The sequence below is a fragment of the Pelodiscus sinensis genome, chromosome 6, assembly GCF_052426305.1.
Source record: "Pelodiscus sinensis isolate ZL-2025 chromosome 6, ASM5242630v1, whole genome shotgun sequence".
Lineage (NCBI taxonomy): Eukaryota > Metazoa > Chordata > Testudines > Trionychidae > Pelodiscus > Pelodiscus sinensis.
This window is the reverse complement of record NC_143057.1, coordinates 91,256,309-91,268,034: the sequence shown is the minus strand read 5'-3', so window position 1 is coordinate 91,268,034 and position 11,726 is coordinate 91,256,309. Positions and strand designations below refer to the sequence as shown.

The window sequence follows — 11,726 nt, the reverse complement described above, 5'->3', positions numbered from 1 at the left end:
GGAGAGACAAGCTTTTGAAAACTAATGAAAATTATATATAGAATTAACTTATAAATAGTTCTGAAAGTTTGTTTGTCCCGAAAGATCTCTGAAATGGTAAGAGCTAGAAACACCAAATTTTGCAGATACTACTGATTTTCTAACTTAAATAACTGGATTGGCTATATCTTGAAATTGGTTCCCCCAGAGCCCCACTTGGGCCATTAATTAGCTTTTAGTAGTGCCTGATCATAGGCATTTGCTGGACTCTTCTGTTAAGTGTGTCACAAACTGCAACTACGAGATCCTTTCCCTATGATGACAGAAAAAGTACTAGCTATTTTAATTTCTTAAAGTAATATATGAGAAGTTTCCAATAAAATATGCTATATTAATGTCATTGACATAGTTCATTCATCACACCTTTTACTATATTTTTGTTGAGCGATACCGGGTATTTCTACTAGTATAAAATAAAACTAAGTCACAGACCTTGTGGCTTTAGCACTGCATACAACCTATCTTCAGTATCAGAATTTTTTTTATTACTATAACCAGTTTAAGTCATCAGATAAAGATATCCTTCACAAACCACCACCTGGATTAATTCTCAGCACACTGTTGCTATTCTGTTTTATAAAGCATTGCCCATTCCACAACATGCTATTCTCTCACTTAGGAAGAGTTACAGTATCAATGAGAAATAATTTCCTGACACATGTAAGAATACAAATGCAATACCGCACCTGCATTAAATCAACGTGTCACTGCAGTCAGCAGACAACAATGAGCGTACGTACATCTGTATAAAGTGCCTCTTCTGAGTAGAGCTTCACCTCAAACTTGCAAAGTGTGTTTACCTCAATCAAAGTCTTCTAAATGTGGAGATTTGTTCCTGAAACTCAAAATAGCTTTAGGTACAGTAAAGAAACAACTATCCATGTTAATATTAAAAGTGAAATCTCTGATGCCTACTTTCAGTTTAGTGCAACTTTTTTGTGTGTTCCACGGTTATTGGAAGATAAGTATTAATATAATTGAATCTTTTAGAATTTTAGATACCAATGCCAACACTTTCAGCATTACTAAATGCTTATCGTCAGGCCATAACTTTTTCATTGTGAACAAATTCCAGCATTAGACTGATTAGATACATTTTTACTATTAGCTTAAACTGCAACAGAAGTGGTTTAAATGAAAGTGCTCAAAAGAAAGATAGTACCCTAAAGCAGATAGTTAAAGCATTCTCTTTATTTGGGAAAAAAATGTTCAAAGCAATTCAGAAACTTTCTGCTAAATCACTCTTCCTTTAAGTAAGATTGGTTCTTTTGTGAAGTACCATCATACCCAACTCTGCTCCAGCAGCCCAGAACAAGAACTATCTTGGTGAATGTGTTCCTGCAGATGAAACCTCAGTCATCATTCAGTCCACAAACAAGTAAGTTCAATTATATACAATGAAAGTTAGATAACACGAAGCCAGGCATTACTGTGTAAAGAGTTTAGCTATTGTTTACAATTTTAAACCAAGATTAATTTAAAAACACTTTTCTTCAGTCACTGCATATTACATTTATTCAGTTTCACAATTAAGCCAAAATTCACACTTGATAGCTAAATGCTACCATTAACTTTGAGTAATTACGGGTTTTCATTTTAACCAGATAATTGTCTGCAATACTACTAAATTCATAACCGAATGCAAGAAACACATCCCAATAATAAATTGTATAAGTTAATTAACTAAAATCTGAATTAAAGTTCAAGACATTGAAAATTTACAATTGAAGCAGTTTATATATAGTATTAACTTATAATACAAATAAATCTAAGTTTACCTGATAACACCTGAAACGTTCACAGACAAATGCAACACCTATTTTCACAGTTACTTGAAATCAGTCACATAATAGTTTCCATTTACAAAGAATGCTTTTATGCAAGTATACTACATTTGCAGCAGAACTTTCTTTTGTACTGAAAGTAAAAAATAAATGTGATTTTGTTTCCTCCCAAACATACTCTGCTCTTCAAGACCTTATAAAGTGTTGACCGGTTTTGCTGAGTGCTTTACAATAATCAAAGAAAACAAAAGTAACAGCTGAGCAGGTGCGCATGTACAATCCAATGAACTGACGATGTAGAATGTACAAAATGAAATGTCAAGTTTCATACTTGATCTTCCCACCAATGCATGTTTTATTCATTTAAAAACCTTCCAGCTGAAGTATATTACTTGGAACTTGTTCATATTTGAAAATAAAACTATGAAAAGGATAGTTTAATACTTAAAGGTCTATGTTGCAATATAGGTAGAGCAGGTAATCAGAAGGGCAGAAAACATCTATAAGACTGAAAGGGGTGAACAATTTCAGTTCAAGTTGGGCAGCAAAAACTCTTCAATCTATGTAAATTATGTACAATATATCATGTTTTTCTGAAGGAAAATAGAGCTTTCAAATACAGTCTGAACTTAGTCTCTGTAAAATTCTTCTCTTAGTATTTAGTATGGGTGCAAAGATTTATAAGATCACTTCTAAATGTAAAAACAAACTTAATTTGTAGCCCCTCCTCTGAAAATAGTGATGCTTACTGTCACTTGAGTTACAATACAAATTTTTCAATTTTAGCAATCAATGTACATATAAACACAATAAGAATGAAATGAAGAATGAAGGTCATTATAAACCAGTGTCATCAGGAGAAGCAGTTACCAAAACTGCATCCTCCTGAATTACAAATGTATTAGTTTGTCTATATATTCTTTCCTTTAATTATGTATGTAATGGGGAAAATGCTACAAAATATGTACTACAGTAAATACAGTAAGATGTCCGTTGCGGAGGCCTGCAGAGTCCTTCTGCATAGCCTCATCAGTTCCCAGGAGTCACACAGTTAGAGGATGGAATAGAGGAGCCACGCTAGGTGTGTTCACTGCACAGATTTATGGTGATCAGAACTGTGTACACAGCAAAAAAGAAGAAATTAAGTAATTCCAACCTTCTCTAAAATTAAACAGAGATACAGCCCCAGGATTGAGAGTTTGAGAATGAATTATCTTTCAGAACAGGCACTGAGCATAGTACCAAGTATGTAAAGAATCTGAATCAGAAACTAAACTTCTAGATCTGATTTTACCACCTGCTCTTCTAAGTAAGAGTTAAGTGTGCAGTTCTTTTACAACAGGTTATTTAATATTTGAAGGCTGCTACCTTTTTCTAGACACAACTCCTGTAAAAATATCAAGTGGGCTGACATTTCAACTGCTTTCTTTAGGAAGTTCTCAGCTTCACTTAACTTAAGGATGGGATTCAATATCTTAAGATGCATGTTCCTGGACATGCCCAGGTAACTCCTATTTATAATCAATATATTGTACATTATTCAAGGAAAGGTGACATTTTAGAGTGCACAATTTTACTTTGCTTTCATTTATGTGAATCTTTCAGTATTACTAAATAGTAGTTAATGCCAATACCCATCACATCTGCAAGATCCTAAGATTATTACTAGGGTGTTAAAACTGTCCAACCCTATACCTCCCTCCCCCAGGGCATGCAATAAGGTTAATAAATAAATGATTGGGCAATAAACTTTTCTTCTTGTAGTGTCTATATGGAGTTTTTCAATGCCTTTAAAGTAATGCCTTTTTAAATGTACAAGCAGCATCATGTATTACCCAAGAGCATCTAGAGTTGTACTTGTTTTGTAAACTCCTCAAGAATTTATTGGGGGGCGGGGGGGGTTAAGTTGCCTTTTGGGTAAGTATTTTAAGTCCCTAATAATCTTAATCTAATAGTAACTTCTGAGACTATGGTAAATGTTAGATCAATTTAGAAACACAATTCTCAGAGGGTTATTGGTATTAGTCTGTATTTAGAAAAACAGCAAGGACTCCTATGGTACCTTAAAGACTAACAGATTTTTTGAGCATAAGATTTTGGGGGTAAAAAACACTTCATCAGATGCACCACCGAAGTGTTTTTTTTTACCCACAAAAGCTTATGCCCAAATAAATCTGTTCAGCCTTCAGGGTGCCACAGGATTCCTTGTTGTTTTTTGAGGTACGTAAAGTTTTAGCAGAACAAGTTTGCTTAAATTGGGTTACAAACCAGCTTCAGAACAACAACAAAAATCCAGGCACCTTAGCAGCCAGCCCATCCTTTTAGTCTGTTGCATTACCAAATTTAAAAAACGGAAGCAATTGCACAAAGTGTTTACTGCACCAATTTCACAATCTTTGATAAGCAGACACATGTACATTTTTTCTAATCTCCATCTTCACAATGCAGAGCTTATTACAACATCTTAACTCTATCAAATAAGTGAATTACAAATTTAATTTGCAACTGTTGTGAAATTAAGCCACATCCAGTACACCTGCAGCCACCAATTGTCTTGAGAGCCAGTCCAATCCTTCATATAGTCCCATGCCACTTCGCGCATCACAGCCCTGAATATACCAGCTACGGCCACAGCAGAGTTTATGGAGACTCAGCATTTCTGTGATTTCTTCTATAGAAAGAGCGCCCACTACATCCTGCAAGAAAGCAAGGCATTATTTTAAATGTACATTTATTCACTACAGTCAACTTTCTAGACAGTTCACTGAACATGATATAGATTATTTAGTATTGCTAGAAAATCTTCTACATCATAAAAATTGCAAACCAAATGAATAATCTTAAGGATGCACAGAAGGTTTTACTGATCTTGTCACCCAAGTTTAAACAGCTGCTGGATTTATTAAATAAATGACAGTCTGATCTTATAATATTGTCACTAAATAGTAAGGAAAAGCTTCCCTTCCCATTTGCACTTTTGAATTATGGTAGACAGTTTACAAAGTTTGTGTTAAATTACAGTTTTAAAAAGAAAACGAGGTAGAAAAAATCAATACCTGCTTATTAGCAAAGATCAGCAGCAAGGCATCCCGCAATTCCTTTTCTGTTAATAACTTTGCAAGTTCACTGTGTGCTTCACTAACCCTGTCTTTGTGACTGCTATCAACAACAAATACCACCGCTATGAAAAAAAATACCAGAACATGTTACACATCCATTCACACATACTCTCAAAAGTCAGACATAATACCCAAATGGACTCTAAATTCTATTTCATAAACTCTCCTTTATTTCCAAGAGCCACATACAATCTGTATTGTATTTCTCAGATTTGCACATTAGCTCAAGTCTCAGCATTAAAATAGTGTACCAATAGACATATTTTTTTTCCTAGATATGTGTCAAATATCTTCTCAAAAGCCAGCAGCTTAGTCCCCCAGCTACAGAAAGAAATTGCACTGGTGTTACTTAAGTCTGTTTTGAATCCCATTTAGTTAAACTCATTAAAATCCCTGTATGAACATTTCAGTTTAGCTTAAAACAATTCCTATTCAATTTAAATCAAAATAACAAATATCCACACATCTTTGCACCAGTTTAACTCAGTCTAAAAAAAATTACATCTTTTGTTAATCCAGTGCAATTTTCTCATGTTGACAAACCTTAAAATAAGGTTATATATACTTGTGGGAGGATCTCACGTGCCTAGAAGGCTGTCAAATCGCATGAATGAAGGTATGAGAGTCATCTACTGTTAGGAATTAATGAGGGTTGAAGAGAAGAGATGCGGAAGGAAAATTAATGGGTTAAGGAAGCAGCACAGGAGAACCAAAATTCTCTAAATTTCAGCACTTCCCAGCTTTTACACTAGAAAAATAAGACAGTTACAGCAAAGAAGCAAATTAACGGTTAGTATTTTCAATTCTTATCCTGTCCCTGCACCTCCTCTCCTCTCATAGGGTCCCATATTGGAAATCTCTACACTCTGACTTTTGAGATTAAAAATAATCATTTTCGGAGATTACATTAAACAAGAGTGATTAAAAATGTCACAAAATTCTGCAAAGAATGCTATGAAGAATGCACATAGGAAACTGATGTTTGTTGTCCTTAAAAGAGTCTATGTGTTTAAGAATGATTTCGTGAAATATTTAATTCGAGAATCTGAACTCCAGTTTAAACAGAAAATTTTAACTATAGAGCACTTAGGAAATCTCCATAATTCAGTGCTCAAAAGCATAGTAGGTACTTTCATGCCAGTGACATTCAGAAGAATGTTTTTTCATGGGAACAGCAAAGCTGTTATGATTTACCTGTTTTTACTGATATAAATGTAGCTATGATTGGACTTTATGCTGCAGGAGCTATGTCACTTTGTAGAGCTTCTAAGCAAGAAAGGCTGAGTAATTTCAATTATCATCGAATGTTTATACGTTATGTGCTGCTTTTCACCACTGTGAACTTCTGGAATGCTGCATCTTTGTCTGCTGTCAGCTAACAACAATGTAATAGAGGTTCTAATTTTTGTTATGGCTCCAGGCACTATCTGAAGAATTTATGATGAATTCAACTTTTCCCAGAAGGCATCAAGATCAACTGGACCAAAGTGTTTTCTTACACCATAAATCTAGCACCTGCACTTTGTTTAATTTTGTAGCGTATGCATTCATTAGTGCCAAAAAGAATTATTATAAATCATGTAACCATAGAACATTGAAATAAAATAAGTAAGCATGTGTAAAACCATCTAAATGTTTTTGCAATCCTACCTTGTGTATTGAGGTAATAATGCTTCCACAAAGGCCTCAACTTGTGCTTCCCTCCTACATCCCAAATAGTAAACTTCAGATTTTTATATTCTACAGTTTCAACATTAAAACCTAAAAGAGAAAAGTTCATTTTTTATATTCTTACTCCTAATAATGAAGGAGTCAAACTTTTAAATCACTCAATTACATACCTATTGTTGGAATAGGTTGCATGAACTCATCCTGCTTTAACTTAAACAAAATAGTTGTTTTGCCAGCTCCATCTAATCCTAGGGTCACAACTCGAATCTCCATTTTTGGTCCAATATGTACCCTATTGTCCTGAGGAAAAATATATAAGCAATGAAAACAAGCAAGATCCATTTTCTCTGCTTTTGTAGAAAACTCCAGAATCTCAGTGGCATGCAACATCTCACTATTTGTAAAGTGCCAAATAAGAGTCATTCGTAGTCAGAAAAATTGTAAACAAAGATGTATTATACATGATGAATACATTTGGTTTATGAGAAGTTTGGTGATAAATCACTGCAGTTTTCCTTTAAAACACATTTTGAATTTCAGAAGGGAGATCTATTTTCACTAGAATGGTGAAGACATAAAAAGGGTTTTGAAGACTATACCTTTGTAAAAGTGACAGGAATGCTAGCATCCAGCTGTATATGATCTGCAAGTTCTGTAAATTGCTGCTGCTGTTTTTGTAATGTTTCTAGTAGCCTTGTAATCTCCTGTTTAGCCAACACTACTCTGCAATCATCCTAAAACAGACAAAGGCAGAAGCACTCTTTCCACAAGTAAACTACTTAATGCAAAAAGGGTTAAGATAATTATGTATGGTAATAAAACTGTTTTCTTTTTATTTTGAATAAGCTAATAAAATGAAGTTTATATTTACAAAAATACAGTAAGAAATTATATTTTTCAAATTTTTACACTACAAAAAGCTTTGCAAAAAATAAACAAAATACACTGATGTGAAAGAATAATATTTATCAATATTTATTATTCACATTACTATAGCTTCCTCAGGCTTAGTATACAGCAAGTAGTTAACAGCACATAGCAGTACACCACCACAATGTAGAAAAACTCTACCAGCTGTTAAGTGTGGGAAGTTTAGTTAGGTAGAATATCAGTATTTAAGGTGAAATTTGACCAGTCAGTTCCCAAAGTCTTAGACACACAAAAGCAATTTAAAATCATGTTTAAAAAATATAAAGCCAGCTTTAAAGTACAGGCAGTCCCCGGGTTACATGGATCCGACTTACATCGGGTCCCTACTTACAAACGGGGTGAGGCAACCCCACACTAGCTGCTTCCCCCCAGGAGACCAGGGAGACGAGAAGCTAGCCCCCCCCCCCCCCCCCCCCGCCAGCAGACCAGGGAGACGCAGAGCGGCTTTTCTCAGCAGACACCTCAGCTTGAGAATAAAGGACTAGGGAAGTGAGGTGTGGGAGAATAAAACTGAGCTCTGAAGAAATGTTTGGCTAGAGTTTCCCCTGCAATATGTACCAGTTCCGACTTACATACAAATTCAACTTAAGAACAAACCTACAGTCCCTATCTTGTACGTAACCCGGGGACTGCCTGTAATAGCATAGTAAATTAATAAAACTCAAAGAATTTTAAAAATAAAGTTTACTTTTCACTAAATATATTATTTATTTCCTTTTTTCTCATGTTGAACAACAACAGACTGGTCAGTTTTATCTTTTGTATAGCCACATCCTTGTACTTATACTTAGCACAGGGCTGCAAAGTTTGGGTTTCAAATGCTGCAGAGAACCAATTAATACCAAGCAAATATTTTTCTTCCCTAATTTTATTTCCATGAAAGCATCCATTTTAGTGACAAAGGCAACTGTAAAAATTTTCCTGTGTAAAACCTATATTTTTTATCCTGAACTACACACTGGTGTCTCCATATGCACACAATGAATAATTGCTATTATGTTTTCAATCTCACCTGATAGTAGTGTGTTTCTAACATAAAGAAAAAAATTTTCAAGTACAGCTTTAATTTAGCAGGTTACAGCCTAGGCTTCATTTATGGGACCAACCCATGCACTTGTTCCATGATACAGCTTACTTAATCACCTACCTGCTGTAAAGTCTTTTCACAGTGAAGACAAGCAGTTGAAACCTGTGACAACAGGATGGTCATGTCTTCTTGCTGTTGTCTGAGCCAGATCAATTTCTCCCGCACATGTACATCAACCACGCTAAGTGCCATTTCTTCCTGGCGACAAAGGGTTTCATGAAGATCAGAAAAATAGGCTCGAACGCATGAACGGGCATTTTCTGCAGTACCTGGAACCTGCAGTGTAAAGTCACAAAACCAAAGAGACAAAATTGGCAATCATTTTATCTAGACAGTATAATGCTTAATGCTGTGTCACATTCCAACTCCTAATTTTACAATGAGCTTGACTGGTGGATTCAGATCTCAGAAGCACAGTTTTGGTAAGGTCGTAGATAGGGTTGCCAGGTGTCTGGTACGGTAGCGGACAGTCTGGTATTTGTGCTCTTTGTCAGGTAAAAAAAATCAGAAAATACCAGACATGTGCAATGTCTGGTATTTTCAGATTTTTCCGGCTGCGCAATGGATGGAAGCCTGGCGTGGGCAGGGGGAGCAGCTGGGAGTCTCAGCTGGGAGGCAGGGCTGCGATTGCTACCAGGAGCCCTCAGTTGGTGGAGTGTGAGGAGGAGGGGAAGCCTCCTCCTTGCTCATGCGTCACCGGGAGCCTCCACGGAACAGGCAGCAAGTGCCCAGGTCAGTCCCGCTCCCCGCCGGCCAATTTGCTCACCCGTTCCCCCCCCCCACTTCCCAGCTGCCTAGTTCTCCCCCACTTCCCCTCCTGATCTTCCCCGGCCAGCCTCTCTGCACCCCCACCCCTGCCAGCTCTGCTTCCCGCTCCCCCTTCCTCCCAGCCAGCGCCGCTGCAACCCCCTGCCAGCTCTGCTGCCCGCCCCCCCGTTCCTCCCGGCCCCCCCAGCTCTGCTTCCCACCCCCCCAGCTTCGCGGCTCCCGACCCCGCCTGCTCTGCTTCCTGCTGGCTCATTCCTCTTCCTGACCTCCCCCGGCCACTGCCGCTGCACCCGTCCCCCGGGCTAGCTCTGCTTCCCGTCCTCCCCTTCCAGCCCTCGATCCCCCCCCAGCTGTCCATCCCGCCCCCCTTACTCCTAGCCAGACCTACCCCCTCCTCATACCCCCTCCTCCGATATCCCACGGCCAGCCCCATTCCACCCTACCCCTCCTCCCCATGACCAGCCCTGCTTCCTGTTGGCCCCCCCATCTCTCCCAGCCAGCCCCGTTGCCCCCACCCCCGTTAGCTGTTTCCAGGCCCCCCCCCCACTTCCCGGCCAGCACCACTCCCTTCCTGGCTAGTGCTCCCCTCCCTTGTCCCCCACATGAAGTGTGTCCGGTCTTTTGGGTTTTTTTAAATGACAACCTGGTAACCCCTAGCAATGATCCAGGTTCCTGGAGGTTTTTTTTTGCTCAAAAACTTTGGTCCCCCCCCTTGAACAAAATGTTTTCCCAGTGGTTTTTTTTGGGGTGGTGGGGGGTGTTCGGTATTTTTGTTTCAGACAACTATCTGGCAACCCTAGTTGTAGATCTGCTCCCAGCACAAAGGAGCTTTCACAGTTTATTCCAATAAACATTTATTTATTACAGTGTATGAAAATAAATACTATCAGGGAGTAATAACTTGAAAACAATACAACAGGAGACATGAACATATGGACAAACTATTTGCCATAGTATTTCAATGGCATAAAATGTTCTGGGGAGATTTTGTATGACTGTGAAACTGCAGAAAACAGCTCCCCCCCTCCCGCATACTCCCAAACCAGAGAACAGGATGGAAGCAAAGGGAAGACATACAAGAGGGAAGGAGAAATGAGACCAGGGAGTGGGGGTGGGGTGGGGTGGGGTGGGGTGGGGTGGGGTGGGGTGGGGGGAGAGAAGATACCTTGGGTTTTGTGCAATTGGTCCTCCCTCATTTCTACAAAAGTAGACCTGCCCAGCTGAAGAAGGCATCTAGGCTCTGCTGACTCTATAACTGACACATGGGTGTGTCTAAACTACATGGCTCCGTCGATGGAGCCATGTAGATTAGTTTACTCGGCAAAGGGAAATGCCTCATGAAACGAGACTTACAGGATCTGCCAACAAATGTTTCTGGGGTCGGCAGATCCCCGTCTAGACTGCCACGCTGTGCCGACAAACAGCTGATCGGCACAGCACGGGGGCCATTTTGATTTAAATGAAGACGCAATTATTTAAATCGCCGCTTCATTTCCCTTTGCTGAGTAAACTAATCTGTATGGCTCCGTCGATGGAGCCATGTAGTTTAGACATACCCAATGACTCTTTCCACAGCGGGATCCTGTTTGGCTCAGCCAGTCCACCCACACCTGGTGCACCTGGCACGGAGGGGCAGAGATCCAGCATGTTTCTGGGGCTGGCCCAGCCCTTACACAGTTTTCTGAGATCCTGACAGTGTAATTGGGCAACAGAATGACAGATTAAATTTAATGTTAATAAATGCAAAGTAATGCACATTGCAAAATATCATCCCAACTGCTCGTATAAAATGATGGGATCAAAATTAGCTATTGCTACTCAAGTGAGATCTTGGAACCACTGTGGATAGGTCTCTGAAAATATTCACTCATTTGTAGCAGCAGTCAAGAAAGCAAACAAACAATGCTGTGAATCATTAAGAAAGGGATATATAATAAGACAGAAAATATCTTATTGCCTTGTTATAAATCCATGGTATGCCTTCATCTTGAATACTCTATGCACATATGGTCGCCTCATCTCACAAAGATATATTGGGATTGGAAGTGGGCAACAAAAATGATTAGAGTACGAAACAGCTACCAACTGAGAAGAGATTAACAAGACTGGCACTTTTTATCTTGGAAAAGTGATGACTAAGGGGAGATAGGATAGAGTTCAATAAAATTACGATTGGTTTGGAGAAAGTGAATTAGGACATGATTTCCTCTTTCCCATAACCCAAGAAACTCGGCTATGAAGCCTCTAGAGGTTTCATGCCAGTCCCAAGCCTGCATAAAGGAGGAGGATTGATCAGATGAGTGTTGATGCGCTGATTGTAAAACAACA

The 11,726-nt window shown here is 38.7% G+C and overlaps 1 protein-coding gene across 2 annotated transcripts in view; it reads right to left on the bottom strand.

Moving 5' to 3' along the window:
• Nucleotides 1–1,210: 1,210 nt before the first annotated feature.
• The window catches only part of TRIM23 (tripartite motif containing 23), a 30,510-nt gene continuing 19,994 nt past the window's right edge, over nt 1,211–11,726 (bottom strand). For both annotated transcript variants that reach the window (XM_006117005.5, XM_075932386.2), the window contains exons 6-11: nt 8,691–8,906; nt 7,213–7,347; nt 6,784–6,913; nt 6,593–6,703; nt 4,880–5,004; nt 1,211–4,519 (exon numbers count right to left, since the gene is read on the bottom strand). In XM_006117005.5, the coding sequence (XP_006117067.3) occupies nt 4,340–4,519; nt 4,880–5,004; nt 6,593–6,703; nt 6,784–6,913; nt 7,213–7,347; nt 8,691–8,906 (897 nt within the window). In that variant the 3' untranslated portion in view covers nt 1,211–4,339. The remainder of the gene's footprint in view (nt 4,520–4,879; nt 5,005–6,592; nt 6,704–6,783; nt 6,914–7,212; nt 7,348–8,690; nt 8,907–11,726) is intronic.